The 26,887-nt window shown below is 43.3% G+C and overlaps 1 protein-coding gene across 1 annotated transcript in view; it reads right to left on the bottom strand.

Annotated features, from left to right (window-relative positions):
• C2CD6 (C2 calcium dependent domain containing 6) overlaps positions 1–26,887 on the bottom strand; it is a 34,469-nt gene that overhangs the window by 1,006 nt on the left and 6,576 nt on the right. The window contains exons 6-16 of the mRNA XM_033169675.1: positions 25,164–25,208; positions 23,854–23,922; positions 22,545–22,636; positions 20,229–20,378; positions 17,031–17,145; positions 16,211–16,280; positions 15,682–15,737; positions 11,422–11,832; positions 10,423–10,492; positions 6,799–6,842; positions 1,269–4,037 (exon numbers count right to left, since the gene is read on the bottom strand). Coding sequence (XP_033025566.1) covers positions 1,269–4,037; positions 6,799–6,842; positions 10,423–10,492; positions 11,422–11,832; positions 15,682–15,737; positions 16,211–16,280; positions 17,031–17,145; positions 20,229–20,378; positions 22,545–22,636; positions 23,854–23,922; positions 25,164–25,208 — 3,891 coding nt within the window. The remainder of the gene's footprint in view (positions 1–1,268; positions 4,038–6,798; positions 6,843–10,422; positions 10,493–11,421; positions 11,833–15,681; positions 15,738–16,210; positions 16,281–17,030; positions 17,146–20,228; positions 20,379–22,544; positions 22,637–23,853; positions 23,923–25,163; positions 25,209–26,887) is intronic.

Below are 26,887 nucleotides of genomic sequence, written 5' to 3' on the forward strand. Positions count from 1 at the left end.
TTCTCCCTCCCAGGGCTATTCTTTGAAGCCCCCTGACATCGCAGGTAGAAAAAAGATGGAATGAGGAGGCTTGCAAAGTATACGGGTGGCAATGCCCCTTGTGCTGCGGTTCCCAGCCTTGGAACCGTGCCCCTTCCAATTGTGATCTCATACTGACATTGTGCGACTGATGGGTGGGTTGCCCCATCCACCTGAAAAGTTGGCCCTTCGGCAGAGTGGGGCAGATAGAGGTTCTCCACCTTTCCTAGAGACTGAGACCTAGATGCTGTTGGCAGGGGATTGCAATGCCTGTAGGGATGCTGGTAAGGCTGGAAACGAGTTGGAAGGGAGATCAAAACATGCAGAACTTGGCATTCAGGAAGTGCAGAGGCAAGATGACGTGTATTGCTTTTGTGGTATCTTGTGTTTTACTGCACCTGTGGATATTGCTGTACACCACCTCAATTTTGTAAGTGGGTGGCTTATGCATATTGTTGCAAACAAAGGAATAAGACTGCTAACATTGCTAAATTTAAGGAATGAACACCGTGTGCTGAGAAGCAGTGAAAAAGAAGAAGAGAAAGTATGGTGCTAAGGGTAACGTGGGGCCAAGGGTGTGTATGCACTCTGTGTCAGGTTTAGAAGGGCAGAAATGGCCATGCTTCACATTACACTGAAAGCTTTGCTTGGTGTGGTGCTACTCTGATACAGCAACTGATCAGAACTGCAACCGGTGTGCGGGGAAAGGGTTTAAGGCTTTCTCGCGCATGCTGTGGTCCTGATGAAAACCCTCCTCTTCCGAGAAGTTCCTACTGACAGCTTCCATCCCAGGCCCAAATAGCAGGGCTTTTTTTGTGTGCAGGGTGGGGTAGGGACTTTTATCAGGACTGTGGCAAGGGGGAGAAGGGTTAGAAAACTCTCCCCACCCCAACTGCTACTCCTGAAAAACAGTACAGTCTCTGAAAACAATCATTTACATGGCCCAGGGAACATTGCTTAGTGCAATCAGCAGGCTGGCTATGTAAGCAACCAGTAAGCACTGGGTTTACTGGGCTCATGGGTGTAGTCAAATCAACTGGCATTAAAGTCTTTAATACAGGAGCCCCTGTTTTGAAGTCTGTTTTTCCAATATGTTGAGCTTTGGTTTTAATTTGCAACGCTAGTTCCATGGCTCTGATCTGCTCTCTGTTTGGAAAAAATAAATGCATTAAAGCATATATTGTCCTAGATGTGCTGCCTTCAGAAATAATATTTGTGGTCTCCAAGTACAGAGTCAATAACGCTCTTACCAATGTGTTGCTTCCTTTTGTACGCCCAGGAGCTGGTATTTTAGTTGTGGATGATTTTTCTGAAATATTTTTGGAATGGTTTTGTAGATGTGGATCAGACAGGACAGCAGTCTTGGTAAGTGATTTTTTGGGCTTAACCTCCGTATCTCGCTTCTTCTCGGATTTCTGCTTCAGGGTTTCCCTTCGCGTGCCGCTGGGAGATGCCGTTGCTTTGGAATCCTTCCTGGTTTCGGTGGCGCTCAGTTTTGGAGAAGTTGGTGGGTGCCTTCTGCATTTTTCTTTTAAAATCTCCTTAGATGTGCTTCCAGTAGGCACCCTTTCTCTCCTGGTTTGTGTGCTTATCGATGATTGCTGCACCTGGTGTGACCCGCTATCCTTCTTTGTGTCCGATTTCTTCCTTTTTGCCTTCTGGTGGTGTTTAACTGCTGGCTTTGTGTCTTCCTCAGACTCCGAATGCAAAAAGAGAAACGTCTGAGGGTTCACCGGAAAGGGAGGCTTGGAAATAAAACTGGGGGGCTTGTTGCAGAAATAACTTTTCGCCTCACTTTGGATGCCAATATCACGCGCACTCAAAAAAGATGACGTGGCAAATGGTTCAGAGATTCTCTTCAAAGTTTCCTCAGGTGACTTGCTTTTTAATCCTACATCAAATGTTGTTCTCGTTATATTTGGTATGGTCAGATTATCACTGTGCTTTGGCAACCTGTGACATTCTTTTTTATGTTTCACTTTTTTGGGATGAACCATCGTCTGAGTTTCTTGGCTCCTTGATTCTACGTCCAAAAGATTAGTTACAGAAAGGTCTACAGTTTCTCTTTCTATTTTGTATTTTTCACCTGCTGTCGAAATTTTATGAAGACTTTCCTTTGAAGGAACTTCTCCCCTCTCAGATGCATCTGTCTTACTAACTTTCTGACTTTCCTCAACATCTGGCAGAGATATAGTATGGCATTCATCCTTTACCTCAACTTCTTGGCTTATCCCAGTTTCAGAACTGTTTTGTACGGGAAGATCCTCAAAGCTTTTCTCTAAAACTGATGTTAAACCTTGTACTTCTGATTCTGAAAGTTTGTCTCGGTGGCCTTCATTTAGAAGTCTGCTCAAGAGAGACTTTAGATTTTGTAGTTCTTCTTCTGAAAACCTGTCATGCAGGCTTTGAGTATCTAGTTGCATACTTTGCTCGTCTGAGCCTTCGTCACTCTTTGCTAGTTTTTCCACTACTGGAAACAAGTTTCCAAGTATTCTCCTTAACTCACTCTCTGTGATCATTCCTATTTTTGAAAGTCTTTCTGAAAGATGGTCTTGAATCTTTTTGTTCAATGCATACTTTAGGTTGGCAATTTCGTTTTCTGAAAGCACTTCAAAGAGATTTTCAATACTTTCATTTACCGCCAATGTCTCTTTAGCAAGGCCCTCACTAGAGGAATCCTGCCATTCTTGCAGCGCAGCTTTCTCTGGTGTGACACTGCCATCCCCTTTCACAGCCAAGGACAACTTCCGGCACACTGTTTTCAAGTCTTCTCCCTTTAATCCAGCTGCCGAAAGTTTATCTTTAAAGTGATCTTGGTGTTCTTTGCTTAAAAGTGATTTTAAACTTCTTACTTCTGCTTTTAAAATTTTTTCTAGGAGAGCATCATGAATGGAAAGTCGCTGCTTAATGTTATCTGTGTCTGTGTTCACAGGTAACATTACTCTAATGATTTCCAGTGACTGTTTAGAGGGTTCTTTTCTTAAGTCTGTCTTTGCATTTGTTTGTTCAACTGAACTACTGTCGATTTTAGGACATGAAGCAGCCTCTTTATCGCCATCTATTTTGCTTTCAGATAAACCGGTCCCTGTAACTACTAACTCGCTTTCTTTACTACTTTCTTTAATACTTTCCTTACTACTTTCTTTACTATGCTGCATGGATTCAGCTTTGATAGAGGTTCTTGATAGATGATCACTTAGTGATTTTAGTGTTGCTATTTCAGTTTGTGACATGCTTTCCTTGGATGAGCTTTTCTTCCTCTTGAGCAAATCACCAGTAATTGGAAAAGAAACTATCTGGTCTTTTTCGGGTAGATCTGTATCTGTGATTATCCCCTCTTCACACAATTTCTCTATAAGATGAGCCTGCAAATTTTGACTTACAGCAGCTGTCAGTTTGGTTACATCTGGTTCTGCAACCTTCTCTCCTGACATCTTTCTTTCCTCAGGTAGACATTTATTATCCCCTGGCAAACTGCTATCTTCCAGAGTTTCAGGCAGCTTTGCTTCTGAGAGTCCCTCTGCAACTATGTTTTCAAGATTTTTGCTTAAAATCGACGACACTGCTACGACTTTTACAAGTTTATCAGCAAGCACGTCTTCAAGAGACTTCTCAAAGGAAATCTCAACCTGTTTTATTTCTGCTTGTTCTGCTAGTTTATCTTCTAGTGTCTTTTGAGAAGAACCCGATGTGACAGCGAGTGGTTCTGATGCCTTTTCATCCTGCATGCCACGTTTTTGATCCTTCTCTTCTAAATCCATTTTTCTTTCTATAAGCCTTAGTATAGAAAGGTCCCCACTGCTCTTGATTAATTTAGTGTCCGGACTACTCCCCAAATTTGTCAATGACATCCCATCAGGTGGGTCTTGGTCTTCTCGTTCTTTGTTAGCATCATATGGGTACGTTTTTTCTAAAAGACCGACATCTCCTTTGCCAAAAATAAGTGGAGGAGGCTGTACTTTACTGACACTTCTCAAGAATGGTTCAAACTTGTGTCCACAAAAAACCGCTTCCTGGAACTGTAATTTAAAAAAGGGAGAGAGGGCATAATTATGAAATTTTGAAAGCTGCAAGATGAACAGAGGAGTTATGTGGGTTTTGGAAATTCCTCTGCAGTTGGGTACTGTGCTCATCTCCCCCCCCCCCCCCCCCGGAGCAAGTTTTTTGTTACAAGAGGCTTTCTTGGTAAAATGTTTATGATAATGCAACAAAATGAAGAAAATGAAGAGAATAAATAGGAAAAATGCATATAAACAATATTAGTAATACTGTATATCCTACCAGTATAAACATTATTCCTAATTTCTGAAGTCAGGAAATAAAGGAAACAGGTTATATTTTCAGCTGGGCAGTCATATGCATGCTAGCAGATAAGTGTCAGAGGGTGTTGGATGGGGAATGGCAGCTGCACAAGTGCTATCCTATGATGATGTTATACAGTATCTGGGAGAAGTTGCAGTCAAACATAACTATGCATGGCTGCTAGTTGGTGAATGAAGGGGTTAAGACCAAGAATTAAATACCTAGACTCAGCTAGGTCATGCCTTTTCTTTCTGTTGTCACTCACTCTCTTCTCACTATGTAATCTACAAAGAAGAATGTCTTTAAGCTTTGCTCCAAGCTCACAAGTACGTGTTTGAAGCTATCTCTGTATTTTCTACCCAACACTTTTTTACCCACATTGTTCTTGCTGCCGCAAGGAATAACACATGAATCGGACCTTGGGAATTTGTAAGTAAAGCATTCAAACTTACTAATGGTGTGGTTTGTTCACTGCCAGAGGGCGGAAAGAGAAGAGTGCTTTGCTCGCGGACTAAATGGGATATGCAAAAGGTTTAACAGCCTACATTCCTGACTGCTTGACTTTGTGAGTTTAAATTCTGCCACTGGGGGCTTTCTCTTGTTGGAGACTGATTTAGCCCCATGTTTTGAATCCAGGCACCCAGCTGATTCTTTTGCTATTTACCCCACATGCGTGGGTCACAGGAATTCACATGTTTCCTCCCACAGTATTAGTGACACAAGCCAGTCCTGATCAGTGCTGACATCATCTGCTAGTACAGTGGTACCTTAGGTTAAGAACTTAATTCGTTCTGGAGGTCCGTTCTTAACCTGAAACTGTTCTTAACCTGAAGCACCACTTTAGCTAATGGGACCTCCCACTGCCGCTGCGCCACCAGAGCACAATTTCTGTTCTTATCCTGAAGCAAAGTTCTTAACCTGAAGGGTTATTTCTGGGTTAGTGGAGTATGTAACGTGAAGTGTATGTAACCTGAGGTACCACTGTACTGCTGAATGTCCAACAGCCACCATCCCCAGGCACAAGACAACGGCCAGCCGCAGCACTAAGCTAATAGGCTGCACACAGAAAAATGAGTTTAGAAGGTGTGTGTGAAGGTATTTGTACTGCACAGTGTTATTGCATGTTTACTTAGAACAATAGCTCTTTGTGAATTCAATAGGATTCAATAGGATGTACATTCAAAGGTGTGCACATAGAATTGCAGTCTGGCCGTCTGGGCTGGTAGCAAGCAAACTGTGCTGAAGGAAGTCTGCATGCTAGTTTTGCATGTACAACCAAGTCAAAGTTAAAACAAAGCTAAGTTCATAAGGCAATAACAAACCAAGGCTTCAGACTGTAGTTTCTTGGCAGTAAACAATCAGAGTTAAGCCAGTTGGCAATGTTCAGACCATCAGACAAACCATGGTTTAATAAACCATAGTTTAACAAACCATGGCTTTGTGTGCAAACCAGGCCTCTTTTAGTCCCAATCTGAACTGATTGTTTTCCACACAGAAACAGAATTAGCCCGGGAGGCGGAGGTGGGAGGGGAAATGTAAACCCCTTTCCCCAAAGGGTCTCCAACTATGTGGTTTCCCCCAAACTACACCCATCTACCCCACACTGGATGTCATATGTGAAGTAAGGTAAGGGGCAGGTGGAGACACAGCTGTCAATGCACAATTGGGAGCCTTAATATGCACCCCTGATTGTGCAGGGGCAAAGGAGGTTTGTTGCTTGTTCCTAACTAACATAAGGTTACCATATCTTTTTCAATGAATCCGGGGACACTTTTCAACTACCTACTAAATAGATGGATTTTGTCAGCGGACTGACTTGTAAATCCAGGGTCTGTCCCCAGGATACAGGGACATCTGGTAACCTTACCCTAACAGCTGACCTGTGGTGAGAGCAAGCTCCCTGAGATCAGCTGAACTACTCAGCTGAGTTCCCCATGGGAAATGTCATATCCAGCCAATCCTTGAAAGGGCTTTGCCAAGAAAAAAGGTAGGGGAAAGGTGGGAATCAGGACTGTAGATCAGAATGCTGAAAGTCATAAACAAGCCTCTTCTCCGCCAAACAAAAATAACTAATGGAATTAGCAATGTGGCAATAGCGAGAGACTCCAGTGCTCAAAGACCACCCATATATACCCCCAAATCTACCTGTTCTCTTTTAAAGCAGAAAAACCAGGGCTCTAATAACCAAGCAGGAGGAAGAGAAAGTGACAAGTGTCAGCACAAACATTTTCCAAATGAATCCAAAGTGTCTTTTAAAGAAATACTAACTATCCCTGGCAAGTGGATATATAATCAGATGCAGGGAATGATAGGAAGCCAGATTGTACCAACTCCTCATGCTGTTTTCTGCAACAGATCATGAACTAATGAGGTAGATAAGAAACGTTGCATGATGCTGCCATCACTACACAGACATCACCAAATTCACTTAAACGTATTATATGCTATCGGAACAGTGCTTAACGAGTTATTCCTTACCATAGATTTCCAAGGCAATTGCTGTACTGGTTCAACAACTGAATCTAGGATGGATCAGCAAGAAAAATAAAATATTAAAGATCAACAAATGGAAGAGCAACAAAATTTTAGTTGTGAAATCTGGTATTTAATTTTACTTAGTGTAAATTAATAATGCACAACACTCCCCAGGAAAACAGACCAAATCATTTGAGTAATGAGTTATTTTGTCATGGAATTCAGTAAAGACACTGTCACTTCCATAAATGACCGCAGAGAGCAGAGTGGATTAATAATAATAATAATAATAATAATAATAATAATAATAATAATAATGGTGCATGTAGTAGTGAAAATAATGTAAAAAAAAACAGGGGAAATAGGAAATATTTAAGGGAAATATACTTAGTAAAAATGTGTATACTGTATTAGAAATTCTCACTGAAATGCTAATGAGATTTTGTGCGGCCTAAAAATAATAATCTGAAAAATGATGTGGAAATGTGGAAAGCTGAATTTAGGATTAGAAGAATGAGAAACTGAGAGAAGTCTAGACTGACAGATATGCCCATCCCTAGCCCTTGGCCAGCATAGCGAATGGCCAGGGGTAATGGGATATGTAGTTCAACACAAGGTAGATGACACAATTTATGGCTATCTCTATATGAGGAAATTATGTATAACTGCCTCTGACTAAGGCAACCCCTTTCTTTTTCAAAGAGCAACTTCTAAACACTTTGCAGCAGTTAGCGCACAAACATCCAATCTCTTTACTTTGGCTTGATAGCAAAAGCAAGACTGCCAAATTGCTATTCTCTTCCAATACCCCTGTAGAGCAAACTATGGCAAGTTCTTAAAGAAAGAGTGCCTGATCACCTCATCTGTCTCCTGAGAAATCTCTATGTAATAAAGAAGCTACAGTTACAACTGGATATGGAATAACTGATTGGTTCAAAATTAGGAAAGGAGTACGACAAGGCTGTATATTCTCTCCCTGCTTATTTAACTTATATGCAGAATTCATCATGCAAAAGGCTGGACTGGATTAATCCCAAACCGGAATTAAGATTGCCAGAAGAAATATCAACAACCTCAGATATGCTGATGACACAACCTTGATGGCAGAAAGTGAGGAGGAATTAAAGAAACTTTTAATGAGGGTGAAAGAAGAGAGCGAAAAATATGGTCTGAAGCTCAACATCAAACAAATTAAGATCATGGCCACTGGTCCCATCACCTCCTGACAAATAGAAGGGGAAGAAATGGAGGCAATGAGAGATTTTACTTTCTTGGGTTCACTGATCACTGCAGATGGTGATAGCAGTCACGAAATTAAAAGACGCCTGCTTCTTGGGAGGAAAGCAATGACAAACCTAGACAGCATCTTAAAAAGCAGAGACATCACCTTGCCGACAAAGGTCCGTATAGTTAAAGCTATGGTTTTCCCAGTAGTGATGTACGGAAGTGAGAGCTGGACCATAAAGAAGGCTGATCACCAAAGAATTGATGCTTTTGAATTACGGTGCTGGAGGAGACTCTTGAGAGTCCCATGGACTGCAAGAAGATCAAACCTATCCATTCTTAAGGAAATCAGCCCTGAGTGCTCACTGGAAGGACAGATCCTGAAGCTGAGGCTCCAATACTTTGGCCACCTCATGAGAAGAGAAGACTCCCTGGAAAAGACCCTGATGTTGGGAAAGATGGAGGGCACAAGGAGAAGGGGACGACTGAGGACAAGATGGTTGGACAGTGTTCTCAAAGCTACCAACATAGTCTGACCAAACTGCGGGAGGCAGTGGAAGACAGGAGTGCCTGGCGTGCTCTGGTCCATAGGGTCACAAAGAGTCGGACATGACTAAACAACAACACCCCTGTAGAATTTCCTATATATGTTTTCTGCATAATTAGTCCTGTCCTGAGAGTTCCCTGATTATCAGTTTTATCAACTATAAAAGAATCCTGCAATTCTGCATAGTCTTATGGAAATAGCTTTACTGCCTCTAATCCAAATCCTACCTCTGGGAAAGAAAGTTCCTGATCCAAATCCTACCTCTGGGAAAGAAAGACAGGAGGAGAAATGGAAATATAGGCTGTGTTTGCATGTAACATTAAATCATGGTTTAGCTTCTTGAAGGTGTGGCAGGGGAGGATGGCAATTGTAGCAGGAAGATTCAAGGATAAACAAAGAAACATTTAAATATTTCAGTGTCCAATCCAATCCAGAGAGAGCCAGTGTGGTGTAGTGGCTAAGAGTGGTAGACTCATAATCTGGGGAACCGGGTTCGCGTCTCTGCTCCTCCACATGCAGCTGCTGGGTGACCTTGGGCTAGTCACACTTCTTTGAAGTCTCTCAGCCCCACTCACCTCACAGAGTGTTTGTTGTGGGGGGGGGAGGGAAAGGAGAATGTTAGCCGCTTTGAGACTCCTTCGGGTAGTGATAAAGCGGGATATCAAATCCAAACTCCTACTCTTCTTACTCTTATCAGAATCAAGCACTGCTAGGAGTCATTTCTTTTTTGCTTTCAAAAGTATTTCTTATCAATAAAAAAATGGTGTGGAGCAAGGAAATTTTTGTTCTGTAAGTGTGGCCCAAAGAAAAAAGATTGAGAACCACTGGTTTAGCCCTATACTGATGAGCTTCAATAAGTCTGAGGAAAGTGCTAGTAGTAGTAGTAATTATTATTATTATTATTATTATTATTATTATTATTATTATTATTAATTAATACCCCACCCATCTGGCTGGGTTTCCCAGTGCTTATCTCACATGGTGAGGGAAAATATTTCTGCCAAGTTTAGTTTCACTTTTGAAGAGTCTTAGTAGCTGGGTGCCATGTTTAAACAAGGAATCCTCATTTAAAGCAAACTAATCATTGTTAAATAAGCCACATTCGTAACCCATGCTTTGAAAAGTACAGTTGGTACCTAACTTAAGTATAGTTACCCACTGGCATTGCAGTGCTCTCAGGTTGGGTGCTGGTTCAAAGCACAGGATGAAGGCAGGAGGAACACTTTAGGAAGTAGGCTGTTCTCATGATGCAGTTCGCTCCTGCCTTTGTCAACAGCGGTGGTGGACTTACTTGAAGCTTGAAATGTCATGGGGGACCCTTCACAACCAGCAACGATGTTTGGGTAACCACTGTTATCTTCTTCAGTGGGATTGTTCCACGACAGATCACCACACCTTTACAACATCTGTGCTACTGACTCTCAAACTTTGGGATTGTTGAAATATATATAACAAAAGACCCACTAGACCCACATTTTTTTAGGCAATGTGGACTGAAGTCCTCTAGGGGTCCTGAATCTTAAGCTTCATTAATTTCATAGTGGAACCGCCCTGGGTTGACAGTCACATTCACCAGAGCTCCCTTGTACTTTTCTCCTCAGCCTAATGTTAGTTTATTTGTTAATCTTTTTTGCCAGTTTTTGGCCTAAGTTGTTCCTTGGGGGACAAAGCTTCACGCTTTGCTCAGAGTTGTTGAGGTTCACCCACTAGACAACCATTGAGTCATAGAGACAACACACAGTATACATATTTAACAAAAGTTTGTTGGCTTCCTATAGGTGATATTCTTTCTGTTTCTTGAACCCAAGCACCAGGCCAAGCGAGGTATTACTATTCAAAAAGTTATGTCAATTTACCTGATGGTCTAGGAGGTGCCACAAACTGAGGTGAGACACTCACAGAAACTTCAGACTTAGGCTGTGATTCCTTTGTAATTTCAACAAGAAGAAAAAGATAGTTATTCACTCTTATAAATCACTGTAACAGTAAGAAGGCAAAATGAGTGTGCAAAAGAACTTCTGCTGGCAGAGTGCAGCTAGGTAGAACATCACTGTGCAAAGTCAGTCAGAATGGAGCAAATTGCCATTTTCACAGACTCGAAAGGTTCTACTTTAACAAATCTTCCTGCCAATTGGACATTTTGCTGTTTGGAAAGTGACTGGGAAATTCACTGCAAAGGGTGGGATGAATGGGTGGTTAACAGGAAGACATGTAAATCCCGCAAGTAAATCAGGATGAATGCTCATTGTCAAATATCCCTCTCAAAAAAATTGGAACAAATGCTCGGTGAAGACCTGAGTCAGGGCACTTACAGATGACCTGTTTATTGAGCATTTATCCTGATTTGTTTGCAGGGAGGCTAGACAATGTTGTGTCAAAGCAAGTGCTGCCCACGTTTTCCAGTTAATTTCCTGTCAATTTCCTTACTGCAAAAAGTATGATCTTTGTGGGGAAGTGGGCTTTGTTGCTCAAGACACCCTAAGTACACAACCAGTATTTGCACTGGTATGTGACTGAAAAAGCCTGACAGCGTCTATAGCCTAATCACCACTTAAGTATTCTGCAATCAAATCCAGATGAATACCAACAAACAAATTGTCTGGAGGATCCCTTGGAGTACAGCATATTTACATTAAAAGTCTGATGTGGCACAGCTGGATCATCATTAGAGTTGCCACCCTTGACCACTGTAAGAACGCATCTATTAATTATATGCTATGGCTTCAAAAGAGTAAGAAGGGTAACCTCAAAGCTCCAAACAGCTTGCCCATTAGAGAAGGAGAAAGCTGAATAACCCACATTATCCCCTTGGGAGGGGAAAGTGAAACAATATGTTAACTATCACCATCAGCTACCTGTATTGGTACTGGCAGATATTCTTTGAAGGGTGGTTTTTTTACTATGACGGGTATTTGCTCAACTGTCGCTTTTCTCTCAGGACCTGCAGAAGCAAGGCTTTCTGAATCCCTAGTCTCAGATGTTGATAGAGAGCTTTCAGACGCAGGATGAAGTCTTTCAACCAGGTCTTTCATATTCTCTCCATCCGAAGAGTCAGGATGAAGTTGTTCTGTTACAACCATGTCTTTCATGTTCTCTCCATCCGAAGATACTGGAGAACACGTAGGGTTAGGGGTTACAGTCAGCGCTGGGACAGGTGGGGTTGTTTCAGCAGGTTGAGGAATCTGTTCTGCTGAAAATATGTTTCTGCGGGATGGCACAGGTCCAGAAGGTCGTGATGAGAGAGTAGAAATTTGACTTGTCCATTTCTGTAAAATAACAATAATCATCACCAACACTAGTGTACTAAAATGTAGTCTTTTTATAACTACTGGTCTTAATTTCAATGAAATATACACAGCTTGGGGTATATGGCTTGTACCTCTGGAAGGGGACACATTGTGCTCCTTTTTGGGTGTTATGTCCACCTTTGGTCTCCACCCTGCACTCAGCTCTCACCTGTGGCCCCTACAAGCAGTCAGCGTGCAAAAGCAGCCACATCCTGCAAACGGCTTCGACTGGCCGCATAACCAAGTGAGGGGAGCCAATGGGTCTCCTGCATGCCAATACAGGCTCTGGCAGATTGAGTGCACAAGACCCATAGTGAGCCCAATGGTCAAGAAGGTGGCTTCTGCACATGTTGTTGAGGGATGTGAGGGACAGATGGGGCTCGACAACCTGGGAAGGTAGCCCATATAGGAGAAGGACAACTCTGATCCTAGACCTCCGCTGCCTTGTGGTCATACTCATTCACGCAGAAGAGTTCAGTTGGTTAGAGCATGTGCTGATAATGCCAAGGTTGCAGGTTCGATCCTTCTTTGGACAGCTGCATATTCCTGCATTGCAGGGGGTTGGACTAGATGGTCCTCAGGATACCTTCCAACTCTACAATTCAACGATTCCATGAAAAAGACTTTGGGAGTAAACCCAGAGGGAAAAATCTGTATCTACTGTCTTGCAGGACATCTGCGGGAGAAGAAAATGCTAAGGAGTATATGAAGAATAATATGTTAAGATATGTTTAACAATATGTTTAGAGAGGAAGAATAATATGTTAAGACACGTAGTTTTGTTATTAGCTATATGAAGTTACAATATGATTTGATTTTATTCAAGATAAGAAGTGAAATATTATTGTAAACTAAAAAACAAGATTTTAAGGAGAATTTTTAGTTTTGAATTTTTAAAGGAATTTAATTTCAGAGATATGAAGTTATTAAAGTAAAATTTGGAATAGGAGCCGAAGGAGAGAAAGCAGGGGAAGTCAATAATGATGATTCGAACAAGAATTTTTTTTTTTTTTGGAACAAGAAGGAAATCGTTGGTGTATTTGTATGTATGTATAGTGGTGGGTAAGTGTTGGGGTTAATGTTGGTGAAGGTGTTGGAGTGTTGTTTGTTATGAAAAAACCAATAAATTCTTATTAAAAAAAAATATGCTAAGGAGTAAACCCTACACAAATCTGGAGTGGAATCCCCAAGATGGTTGGATGGCACCTTGTACGCCTCCTTCCACCAACTCCTGCAGCCAAGCTGGTGCCAAACATATTGCTCTGCTTTCCTTTGGACCACATCAGTGAGACCACAGGTGGTGGTCATCTGCGCAGCCAAGGACCTCCACACACACTGATCAGGCTTGCCCTGCAAGGAGGTCACTTTGGTGCTGCTGATGCAGCAAAAGCAATGCAGGAGGCAGCAGTTACGAGTTGCTGGTCTCTACAACCACAGCAGGTGCTGTGATTCTCCAGCGGTTTGGCTTCACCCCTAAAAGTGCACTCCATTGTCTCTTCAGACAGATAGATGTCGGCTCCTCAACACTACTTGGCAAGACTCAGGCCTCCATCAACTTGGCATTTCATGGTTGAATTAATGCAAACAGAGAGTAACTAAGTAGAGAATGCTAGAAATTATTCCATGCTTCTTTTTGAATGCTAGGAATTTCTGAACAGTTCAGTACAACAGAATAGGATTTGGTACTCTTGATGTTTATGAAAGGAGACAGGTGCATAGCTGTCAAGTTTCGGATTTGAAAATAAGGGATCAGCAGTCTCACCTATCCCGGGGACAGTCACATGTCAGTGGTGGGCGGAAAAGTGGGCGGAGCAGCAATGTAAACTCCAAGCGGGCTCGGAGCGGAGCAAAGAGGAGGGCAGCCATGTGCTCCGCGCAATGGAGCCCCATCGTCTTCTTGTCTGATCCCATCAAAACAGGACAGGAAGCAGCAGCTGCTCAAAGGCAGCCAGGCTCCGCCTGCCAGCTAACCCTATTGGCCGGCTGAGGGGCTCGGCGGCAACAGATAGGGGCAGATGCAGGGGGAGAAATACACCCTCCCCCCGTAAGCATGGGAAATGGCTCCCTGCTTTGAGGGCTGAGGCTTTTCTCTCCAAGTAGGCGAGGTTTTTCCACCCAGTCCCTGGCCAGCAGGGGAGGAGCTGCTTCCATTAAAAACGGGAAATTTAAGTGAAATAAAAAATAAGGGAGAGCAGAGGGAAACTGCTTAAAATAAGGGAGAATCCCGGGGAAAACGGGATACTTGACAGCACTGGACAGGTGAAGTTAGAACAATATCACAAAAACTCTGGGCATGTATAGCAAGTATTACACAGGCATTTGAAGAAAGGAATAGAAATTTCAAGAAAAATAAAGAAACTACATAGAAAGCAGTATCACAGGACAGAGCTCTTTACGGGATTTACCATTTTAAGACTGCAAGAGGGGAGACTATTGCTTCGATGCTTCCACAACTCCCTGAATGTAGAAAAATAACCATCAGGGAGCAAGGTGTGGTGGAACCTCTCTCCCTGTTGTACTAATTTTCTACATGCAGAAAGAATTTTCTAAAGTCAGGGGCATTCAGAATGTGATTTATTTTACCCTTTGTCCAGTCTGAAGTGATACAGTCAATCATGTGTTATTTCTGAATGTGCGTATGGCTGTCATTAAATGTTGTTAGGCTACAACAACACCTACTCAGTAATGTGATTTATAGGCTAAATTAAATATACCAGGGGGGGAAACCCTGACCAGTAGGAAGAGGAATTATTTCACAAATTAAAAGAAAATTACAATCTTGATACTATTAAAGACATACCCTTCTGGTGGTGTAGCCAATATTCATTTAAGAAGGGACAGGTGGTTTAAAAAGCCTAACCCCATTTTACCCATTTCAGGTGTTGCTGCTATTTCTATAGTTCAAAGGTGGGGAACCTCAAGGGCCCTATAGGCAACCACCTGAGGGCTGCGTGCCTGTAGTGGGTCAGGCAAGAGGCAGAAGCAACTTTCCAGCCATACCAAAGTCCAAACTTTCTACCAGCGTGTTGGAGAACTCAAATGAAAACACAAATGGGAATGGCTGACGTTTCCTCAACAGTTCTAAGTCTGGAACAGAAAACAGTTCAGCAAATGCAACTGGTATTTGCTATTGTTGTTGCCTTCAGTCCATAAACGATACATAACTGGTTATGCTACTTCCCCCCATGTTTGCACTGTGATCCTTTTGCACTGAAATGAATGGAGTGGAATAACATAATGGCAACACTGCGTAGGCAATTTACGTAGTTAATTACAGTACTTATAGAATCATAGATAACTGCAGAGAAGGAAGGTTATCTGAGGGTCATCAAGTCCAGCCCCCTGCAATGCAGGAATCTCGACGAGATATATGATGTAAAGTTACGTAATTTTGCCAAAGTGGACAGACAGCGGGGCAAATAATGTGGTTTTTGGTGGAAGACAAAATGCAGTAGAACGGAAACAGCGCAGCATGCAGTAAACACAGGGAAGGACAGGAAACAATGCCTTCTGACACCCCTAACTTTTGCACACCCATCTCTTCATCCAGTAAAGCATTATTGCCCATTCCAGCCAGACAAAAGCAGTCAAGCAGGGCTGTTGAGAGGTGTGGTATGGGGCAATGGGCACTGAGAGTTCTGAGGACCAGAGAGAGTGGCCGGGAGGGATGCATTTAGCCCCACATACACTATAGTCCTGCACATATAAGGCCCTGCACATATACTATCATTCCTAAAATATGTGGGAGTGTGATTGACAGTAACCTTTTTAGCTGTAGGGGTACCACAGTGGTGTAATTTTATGAAGCAATCTATCAATAACACACACCTTCATGTCTTCTCCAGCGAATGACCTTACGTTTTCACGAGACATTACCTCTGAAGCTGCAGGTGGTGGGAGAAATTTTAGAAAGTTACATTGTAAGAAACTGAAAAAAAGAAATACTAGTTGCATAGCAAGGCCACCAAGTTCCTTATGCCGGATAAATGCTTTATGGATCTTTTTTTTAAAATGCAAATGCGCATTATTATTACGCACCATGAACTCATAAGTGCATTGAAGTTCATAGGCATCCTCTTTAAAAAGCAGCCCCTTTGCAGTGTTTAAACACTCCATGCTGTCACCTTGAGTGACAATATGGTAATCAGTTGGTCAGGACTTCCGGGGAGGAACCTGCTGGACTGAACATCTTCTGTCGGCAGCCATGGGGCAATTCTCTCCCCTCCCCCATTTTCACACAAGGTAATATTGAACGTTGGAGCTTTTGCAAATACCAGTAAAGGTTAGAAAATTAACCCACTGGCCCTTCTAGTCTCCGCTCAAGATGAATAGGAAAATATTTGAGTGTTCACTAAACCTGAGGAGGTATAAACTGTAGATGCTTGAGGGCGCTGTATTTTCCCAACAGCTTCCTTGAAGCGAGATACCTGGTAGGGAGGGGAGAAGAGTTAGCAATAGGCATACAGTGCTTGCAAGTACAGACCATTCTCTCTCCTGTGGTAATTAGCACCGGGACTGGAATTCTGCCTTGTTTCTAAGACTGCCACTTTACCAGCCTTAACAATTAAATCAAATTGTGATTTCTTGTGCCGGATAGGAAGCTATAAAAATGCAATGGGAAAGGGAAGTAGCACTTTGGAGGAGACTCTTAATTAGGGTGGCTGACTGCAGAAGACGACTGGGCTTCTGTACTTTTAACAGGGGATTTCTGGAGGCCTACATGTGGCAGGGCTGTTCTATTTTTTTCTCATCCTCTCAGGTACTGTACCTTTTCGCCCACAAGGAGAAAAGCTGGCGATCAGGACAAATAGCAGGAGAAAGTGCTAAATAGCCCTGCCTTCCTTTTCTCTAACTACCAACCTTCTTCCCCAACCTTATACTGTCTATAACATTAGTGTCTCACATCGAATATAACTGACCTGTAGAAAAGATTCTATGAAAGGAAAACAGAAACACTGCATGCTCTTTTGTAACTCAAAAAAACCTTTAATACTTTTTTTTTCCTTGAAAAAGACCTCCACTTCCCATTTCAGCGACCTGCAATTGCTTTTGGGTTTCGTAATAAATAATAATTCTTCCCCTTTGCACAAAAATGAAAAATAAACAACTGCCTTTCCCATGAGGTTTTGCCCCTGGTCAGTCGTACATTATTTGTCTTTCTTTGAAAAGCAAATTACCTTTGCTTGGCCTGGTTTTACTTTTGGTCCCTTTTTTAGGATCAGTTGATCTAAATAATCTGCCTTTTCATGCCATGTTTTTAGATTCCGATATTCAGTTTTCAGTTTCTCCAGTCTAAATAGCAAGGGGGGGGGGAATTAGTTTAATAGTACTGAAATATCCAATATGCATATTTCTTTGCCATCAGCTAACAAAAAAATGACATTACGTGTTTATACAATCCATGAAGTTAAACTGAAATAGCTGAAACTAAGCCCCCTTTAAATCTAAAGCAACTGCCAGTTCACTTCACAATCTTGTAATAAGCTATTACCTGGAGAGAAAGTAGACCAATACTACTGAGGTTATTGGAACGGATCTGTTTTAAAGCCAATTTTTTGGTTGCTCTTACTTAACTGTTTATAGATAAGGCAGGTGATAATTTACAACACAATCCTAACCACATTAAATCCTACTGGTGTTTGCTCCCGGGGCTAGGCTTCCAGCTTCAGATTAACTGTCCTATAGTATTTTCCAACTATGATAATAGTTGAAAACATTAGAGGGTGCTATTAACAACTAAACCTACCATGTATAAAAGAAAAGACTGTGATCAATAATGTCAGATCAGAAATCCCAGCCACCGCCAGCCACTTTTCCATGAAATTCTCTGGAACCATATCAATCAAATTTCAAATGCCTTGCTTCAGTACAAAAACTGCACAGACTGCCCAAAAAGGATGACCTAAGTGCAAGCTTATTAATTCTCCTAGGCCTCTTGGCTGCCTTTGACCGTGGTTTGCTTCTGAACAGAGTTCAGCTTCTAGGATGGCAGCGCCCATACCAAGATTGTTCCACTCCTGCATGGAGGGCTATTTCCAGAATGTAGTGCTGAGGGACCACTGCTCAGCTTCAAGGCTTTTACACAATGGGATCTCCACTCCACTGTTCCACATTACATAAAGCTGCAGAGTGAGGACATCTGGGGATCTGGAGTAAGATGTCGAAGGTATGCTGATGCTATCCAGTTGTATTTCGCTCTTTTTTGTTTTAATCAAATTCACTTGAGGCAGTGGAAGAGCTGAACTGGGGCTTGGAAATCAGTAATGAACTAGACGAGGGTCAGTAAAATGAAGCACAGTCCCCCTGATAAGACAAGAGGGTTCAACTAAGTAGCTATGCTAGTGGGAGCCAGTTTAAGGGCTCCCGCAAGCTCAAACGTGGCTTTCCCTCTTTCCTCCTCCATATGCCCTCCCAAATTGGCTCCAAGAGGGTGTCAAGAAACCCCCAGTACAGTGCAGGGGGGGGTGGGGAGAGAGAGGGCAGGTTGTTTTATCAGGCAAACCGGCGTGGGGGGGGGTGTGTGCTTGCACAGACTGCAAAGCTTGTTTTAGCGCATTGTTAAATTTCTCCCAGAGATAGTCCACAGTGACCTAGCCACAGAAGATGCATACCAGAATGAATCTACTGCTGGGTTTGGTTGTGGGACTAAGGAAAAGCCTTCAAATTGCCATACTGGAACTGGATACCATATTTTTCCATGTATAAGACAACCTTTTTTTCCTGAATTTTTTTGTGATAAATTGAGGGTCGTCTTATACACAGGTTAATATGCTAAGTAAGCGAGGGCTGGTGCTGCGGTGGTAGCAGGGAAATGTCAGAGAGGAGGCTGCTTACCTGCTCTTCCCGGCTTAGGAAGATTATTTGGTGAGTGACAGTATGCAGTGTATTACGGCACAAGTTCCGTCAGCTAGAGAGGGAGATCGTTGAAAAACTGCTCAACAGCTCAGCAAACTTACAAAAGCAGCTCAGCAACTGTTGAGGGCTCCCCCAAAAAGGGGTCATCTTATACATGGGAATGTGTTATACACGGAAAAATACGGTATTTCAAAGCGCCATGCTGAAGGGTGCACTGGACTCCTATGACGAATCATAAAGTTGGGACTCCCAAGGGCCATCTAGTCCAATGCCCTCCTGTCATACCAGACCCAGATGGGGGGTCAGTGCTCCCTAGTGTTCAAGGGAACAAGGAACATACAGTACTTGCCCATTCCCAGAAGTGACCACAGTTACAGTTTTGCCAAGCCAGAAAAGAAACATGCAGAGCCCATACAGACACAGGTTAAAAAAAACACCCATGAGAGAAAACCTAGGCAGTGAAAACACAATCTCCATGTTGGGTGCGGCTCTGGGTCCAGCAAGACAGCATGGAGAAACACCTTTCAGGTGAGTCCAAGGGACCCTTCTCCCAGGATGCCATACTGGAGCCAGGGGAGGTGTTCAAAAGCTGACCAGAACCTGGAGGGTGGGAGAAGCCGCCTAAGCGAGAGGAGTAAAACTTTGCAATACTCGTTTCCCAAATGCAGAGGCTAGTACATTCCTGCTTTGAGTACTAGGGTTTTTTAAGCCCACCTGAGTCCAATATGTGAACAAAAGCGTGGGGCGGGTTTTAGGTCAGTGTTGTCTGTGCAGTCGTCCTGGGTGCAAGGCAAGGGGGAAGCCTTCTAAAAGCCTGGTAAGCGCTTCTCTGGCTTCAGGAAGGAGATGTGACGGTTGTGACAGGGCCCTAGAGTCCTCCCTCCTCCTTCCCAAAGTGGGCAAGCACTTACCGGGCCATGGGAAGAAGGCAGGAGGGCTCTAGGATCCTGCCAGAGTCTCACGCCTCCTTCCCATAACCTGGCTAAAGCCAGGGCTGCAAGGGCTGAGGGCATTAAATGACCTTGCACAGGGTGGCATATTACTAATGTCTGCCCCTGAAAGGTGAAAAAGGTACCCCAAGGCACTTGCATCCCACCTCTTCAGGTTTTTTCAAAATATTCTATAGCGGCTTTCCCCAGCCTGGTGTCCTCTAGAAGTTGTTGGGCTGCGTCTACACAGCTATAAAAAACGCTCTGAAAACACTCTGAGAAAACCCGTTTTAAAGCTCACAATGGAAAATTTCATAGAGTTCCTATTTCAGTTCTACAGCGCCATCTGGTGACACAGTGTTATAACGCATGTATAACTTTTTCTTCCTTTCTTTTTTTACTAATGTAGCTGAGTCCTTGCACTCCAACTCCCATCAGGCCCCAGCCATTTGGGCCAATGGTCCAGGATGACTGGGAGATGTAGTCCTGCAATATCAGGTTGGGGAAGGGTGCTCTGACAGCATATAACAAATGTTAGATACATTAATAGATACTTTTAAAAAAACCAAAAACTGTTGCCTACGTCCTTGCCTTTCTCGAGGTGGCTGATGCAAAGCATCCTGAAGGCTTTTGTAGTGCTCTGAAGGTTTTGGTTTGTCCAGATGAATCTTTGCCACTGAAACATTCAAGTCTGGAGATAAGAATGCAGGGTAATCCATGCGTAGTGGCTTGATGGCATTGCTGGGGGAAGAGAAAAGAAAAACCAAGGCATTCAAATGTTGCCTATGGAGATAATCATAATGGAAAGATTCTCCCCCTTCACCCTGATGGTCACCATTGTTGCTGAAGTCCCCTATATATTTGCAAGAAAAGTAAGTTTCAATATGATTTTGATTCAGAAGTAAACAATGTTAAGAATAAGGTTATTTGGGTTTATATATACATCCTTTTTTGTTTCAGCGAAGGAGCATATTAGGGTTCATGCTAAGGTGAGCTTTGGAGCAGGCAAGAAGAAATTTTTTTGCCTGAGTGCTCTGCAATTTGCAGAGATAATGGGTGTGTGGCTGAATCTATGCAATTCTCAAGAGTCTGGGTACAGCATGGCTCATGGAGGGCAGGGGGCAGTTGCTCCTTTGACACTACCAGATTTGTGGAGGTCTGATGTCTCATGACTGCATGTTAAAGTTAGACAGGAATTTCATTTCTTTGCTGATGAACAAAACTTTATCCATTAAGCGCCACTGCCAATGCTGAAACAGGAAGCTAGGTAAGGACTTTTCAGAAAAGGTTTCTCTCACTGGACACAAGTGGGGAGTCTTGTGTGAAATATAAAACCTTGTAGCAACCTTGGGGTGTGTCCATCCTGACGGCTCTTCCCTCAGCCACCAATTGGAATCATATAAACCAGAACCTATACACAGTCCACCTGTTTATTCATCCTGATTTGTTAGCACAAAGTATATGAGGAGCCTAGACAACACCAGCTTTTTACTGAGCAGTCATTTTGATTTGTCTGTAGTGAGGTTTTATGACATCGCATCTAGCAAATGTTATCCTCACTTTCCACTGCATTTAACCTTATCACAAAGTCAGATTTTGGGGAGAAGGTTTGTTTTGAACAAGAACAAACTCTGCTTTAATCGCACAACCTGAATTGGGGCCTATCCACACTTACCTTTCCAGGCACAGTCTCCACTGCAAAGTTCAATGTCCAAGCGCCCCGCCCCCCCGATCTTTCCCTGTGAAAACCCTCTCTTTAAAGCTGAATCGAAGCAAACAACAATCCATGGAAAACCTGAATCACTGTTTGCTCCAATTCAGTTTTAAAGAGCAGGGGAGAGCTCTTGTGGGGAAAGCTCTGGGGCAGAAAGAAAAGGACAGAGCTTGGACACAGTTTTAAAGTGTGGGCCTGTCCCTAGAATGAGCAGGGCGAAAGGTAAAGGTGTACAAGCCCTTTGCTGATACACAACTGAATCCCACTCAAAAATAGCAACAGCCTGGAAGTGCCCATGGAAGAGTCTCTGAAGCTTGGTTGCTGTACACTGCGCTGTAACTTATCGGCTTAAATTGTTTTGCGAGGGCAGCGGGGGTGAGCTAAGGGCAGCATTTGGCAATGGGCAGTGGGCTTGCACTTACATGCACTGTCCCCTTGACTCTTTCACACACACAGACATACAGCAGCCAGAGGTAAGAGAGGGGAGGGAGCTGGGAATAATAAAAGTGGGGCACAGGGGCAGCCTCTGTGGGCCAAATACACCAGCAGCCTTGCCCCACCTGTGGAGCAGATTATCCTGGTTTGGTGTAGTAACCTGGTACTTTTCAGATGTAAGGTAAGTGTTATACTGTAGAGTTAAGATTTTACGATAGACAAAACCAGAATACATCAGAAATTTCCATGGCAACGTTCAGGTAAAAGCTTGTTTCACATAGACTTTGGGGTTGCCTAGTGCTGTTAGGGTTTCGCCCAAGAACTGCGCCCTCCCAAATCTTCTCACGCACCTAATGAAAGGAGAGCGTGTGAGACAGAATATTTATTGTGCTGTATCTGACCAAGTCATTCTCAAAGTAGATCCACTGATTTCAATGGGTCTGAGTATGACTTAGCTGGATACATCCCACTGGAATCCCATAATTTGAAATGGGAGCTCATTTCCACCGTAAGATGTAAACAGACCCTCATATCTGCATACACCTAAAACCCTGTGGGTGATATCCAGCTAAGTAATGTTCAAAGTAGGCACATTGAAATCAGTGGCCTTAAATCAATAGGCCTACTCTGAGTACGGCTAACATTAGATATCACCATGTGGTTCCGATTCTAAAACATGACTGACTGTATGCATAGCATTATAAAACAGAGTCCATTACATATTGAAACAAATCTAGTTAGATGTCAATAATTGTTGCCTTATATTGTCTCTTCTGTCTTCTGGAGGGGGAACCCGCAGAAACATGGAATATGCCACAGACTTTGCAGGATCTGCACCTGGCAGTTTCAGCTGCAAAACAAAGCCATTTATGACAATCAATAAGGATGAATGTTGGGATAGCTAATAAAACATAGCATAAAGTGGTACTTCAGATTGTGTTCCATGACCTCCAATAGTCTCTCTACCCCCTGATTATGCATGGGAGACAGGCAAAGTTTCTATACCTACTCAATGTATTCTTGCAATTCTGTTCCTACTCTAAGGGAGCTGTTATGGAGTTGTAGACCCTTTTCATGGGTTATTATCTGGCTGTCTCTATGGGACACAGAATTAATGGCAAGTGGGGAAGAGTAGAAGTACACTTCAATAGAGGCTTGACAGGAGCTGAAAGTTCTGTCTCAAAAAGCAAGAGTGGCTTCTGCATAGGGGCTTAAATGGCAAACATGTCACTGAGATATTGCAACAGGGTAAATGGCAAACTGGGTGGATTAAACTAAAAACCTTATCATATTTCCTCCAGAAAGGGTCAACACAGATTAAATGGAGAAAAGCTGTTGACTGTCATTTTGATGTCAATGGCGTCGTGTAGATGCTCCAAAAGACATGCATACATGAGGACCACTGACTTCTCAATAAATATACATCGGCTGTACCCTAAATGCCATCATTCATCCACCCAGTCTGGGTGTGATTAGCTCATTAGAGAAAGCAATCATCCCCCTTTAAGTGTCTGTGTACACTATTCATTTTGCTTTTCCAGTTTGTGACTAGTTGAGAATGAATTATTCCCACCTTGATAGGACCTTTTATGGTTGAAAAACAGGCCTCATTTTCATCTCTGTTCTGTACAGTAACATTTTACCGTACTGCTAGGTCTCTTTGCCTCATTTTGTAATACACAATCAGAAGTTTGTTTAAAATAAGCAATCAAAACAACTTGGGCAGCTTAGGTTAGAAAACATTTTTAAGAGGCAGAATGTTGGATAGCATAGAGCTGATGGTGCTTCCTGAATTCACTCATTAATATGAGATTGAGAAGGAATCTTCCCTAGGATGTCTACTGAACCATCTGGAACTGTATAAGGAATGGCAATCTTTAGCATGGCGAATCTCGTTTGCTCACTCTCTGCCTATAAAATACTACAAATAATATTCTGTGAGTTGACCTGTGGGCTGGAAATTAATTTACAGTGCATGGGAGGGGTGCTAGGCTTCATGATATTCTGGTCCCTTTCAGCCTTGTGATTCAAATTCAAATCATCTACTTCAGCAAAGAGAGACAAGACCTGATGTGAATATCCATATCCAAGACATCCATAGCAGAACATATATTCCACTTCTGCTGTGCAGAACACCTGTAGGTATAAAAATCCCTTCTTAGCATAACAATTCCCATTGCAAATTAAATTTAAAGTTATTTTATGGCAAACGATCACAGGTATAATAAGTTTTTAAAAATCCATGGTAAGTCCTTCCCTGCAACAGCAATTAAATAAAAAGGAAAACCATGCAGAAATAGTAATAAGAAGCTCAGTTCCGCATCCTATAGCCAGGACCCAGAGAGAGAAGCTGCATTAATGTTGGTCTGGAAATTTTTGCATAAGCACCCGAGGAAGGCGGGTGGAAAGAAGGTGGAAGAAGCAACAAGGGGATCATCTTATCTTGGACTTGGTCCTCACCAACAGGGAGGAAATGATCAGTGAAGTGGAAGTGCTGGGAACTTTGGGAGGAAGTGATCATATCCTCTTGGGTTTCATTATACACAGACAAGGGAAGGCTGAGTGTAGTTGGATATGCACTCTGGACTTTACAAAGGCTAATTTCAAAAAGCTTAAGGAACTACTGAGTGAGATCTCATAGTCAGAAATACTCAGAGAGAAGGGAGTCCAAGATGGATGGGAGTTTCTGAAAGGTGAAATACTGCTGTACAACCCACAGAAAGCTAGCAAATACATCTAAAATGTAAGTGTTCAACAACATGGTTTAAAAATATTGAACAACAGATTGTGACATTACTCCTTTTAAAATACATACAGGGGAAAAAACAAGGCTGTGTATTTTTCATTTTCTTGCTGTCTCCATGAGTTCCTGTGCTGTTTACAATTATGCACACACTAATAAAAGCAAGATAAGCACAAAAATTCATTATCATTAACATCCTCTGCTTATAAACACAAAGCTTCTAATCAAGTCAGTTTCATGTTTACAGAGGAAAAAAGGGTTACAGAAGAGTTCATTCCCTTGGGCCTGAAATTTACTAGGTCACAAGAACATAGGAAGATGCCTCGTACTGAGTCAGACCATTGATCCATCTAGTTCAGTATTGTCTACTACACTGACTGGCAGCAAGTAATCCAGAGTGGTTTGAAACACAACCAGCAGAAACCTTGTGGCTTCGCTTTCAATTATCCAGATCTATAAACAGCAGCTCTAATCAATAGTCTCTCTCGTTCCCTCTCACATATCCACAGTGCAAAGATTTGAAGCGTTCCCTCAATTACAAAGCTGTAGTTCAAATTAGATGTGGCAATTAAGATGGGTTGTGTTTTTTTTTTTACAACCATTGTGCAATGTGCAATTAACAAAAATGTCTTACCATATTTCTGATTCTCATAGCACATGTTTCAATGAAGGACTGTTTCTGAATGGGAGAGAAGAATACAAACAATTCAAGAGCTTCTCTACTGTTCACTACATAAAGACCATGAAACAAATCTTTCCAAATGAAAGGCCGCAGGCAGGGGCGTAGCAAGGGGGGGTGGGCCACCCCGGGAAGCGCCCTGGGGGGGGGGTGACACTCGGGGCGGGACCCCGACCCCGCGATTGGCGCCTCCAAAGCTGATCGTGCGGCGCATGGCGTGGCGGCGGCTGGATTGCTTGGCCTAGGCGGAGGCGAGGGGCGGGCCAGCGAGGAGGGGTGACAAGCTGGCGTGACACCCCTCCTCGCTGGCCTGCCCCTTGCCTCCACGCCGTGGCTCCGCCCACCCAGGGCCAGCCCCAGCCTTTTTTTTAAAGGGCTTTCTTCAGCGCTCGGCTGGGGCTGGCCCTGGGTGTGCGGACCCATGGTGAGGAGGCAAGGGGCGGGCCAGCGAGGAGGGGTGTCATGCCAACCTGTCACCCCTCCTCGCTGGCCCGCCCCTCGGTTCTGCAGCTCCGCCTGGGCCAGCGCTGAAGAAAGCCCTTTTTAAAAAAAGCAAAAGGAAAGGAAAGCAGGCTGCTTTCCTTTCCTTTTCCTTTTTTTTAAGGGCTATTTTTAGCACTGGCCCGGGCGGAGCCGCAGAAGCGAGGGGCGGGCCAGCGAGGAGGGGTAACAGGCTGACATGATGCCCCTCCTCGCTGGCCCGCCCCTAGCCTCCACGGCTCTGCCCGGCCCAGTGCATGTCCGTGTGGGGCGTTGCTCCGTGCGCATGCGTCGTGACGTCACGACGCATGCGCACGGAGCGACGCCCTGCCCCCAGGGGTGCCGCTTGGCTTGCCGCCCCCGGCAGCCAAGCGCTTCACTACGCCCCTGGCCGCAGGTTTAGAAACGACTGCAATTGTCAGGAGTAATTCTGGATATTCTGATTATAAATCCACATTTGTAACTGAGATACACATAAATGGTTGGTTTCCACAAACTGGTGCATATGCACAACCATGAGTGAGCTATCTGTTTGTTAAGTGTATAAAGAAGAGCCTAGCTCAATCAGACCAAAATTAGCCTTCTGTTTTCAAAAGCAGTCAACCAGATGTCTTCTAGTGTTAAGCCTTCCCCTATTACAGTGGTACCTCTGGTTATGTATTTACCTATATACTTGAGTATAAGCCTAGTTTTTCAGCACACTTTTTGTGCTTTAAAAGCTGCCCTCGGCTTATACTCAAGTCAACCATTCCTTAAGAAGTGTGCAAGAACGGTGGTTCTTTACTCTCCCCAGGCAGCTTGTTCCATTCCTGAACTGCTCACATAAATGCAAACTTTAGACCCCAGAAGGCAGAAAGCCTATCAGTTAAGGAAGTATTAAAACCCCACAGGTGCTCACTTTCCCTGGCTCCTGCTTAAACAGGACAGGACCCCAGCCTTCTCTGTATAACACAAGGGAACATTGCGCTGTGAGTTAAACCACAGAGCCCTAGGGCTTGCTGATCAGAAGAATGGCGGTTCGAAACCCTGTGACGGGGTGAGCTCCACAGCAGCAAAGGAGGAAGAGGAAGGAGCAGCCCAAATGGCTGCTTTGGGCTGCTCGTTCCTCCTCTACCACAGTGGCAAAGGTGAACCGGCTTATACTTGAGTCAATAAGCTTTCCCACATTTTTGTAGGGAAATTAGGTGCCTCGGCTTATA

The sequence above is a fragment of the Lacerta agilis genome, chromosome 1, assembly GCF_009819535.1.
Source record: "Lacerta agilis isolate rLacAgi1 chromosome 1, rLacAgi1.pri, whole genome shotgun sequence".
Taxonomy (NCBI): Eukaryota; Metazoa; Chordata; class Lepidosauria; order Squamata; family Lacertidae; genus Lacerta; species Lacerta agilis.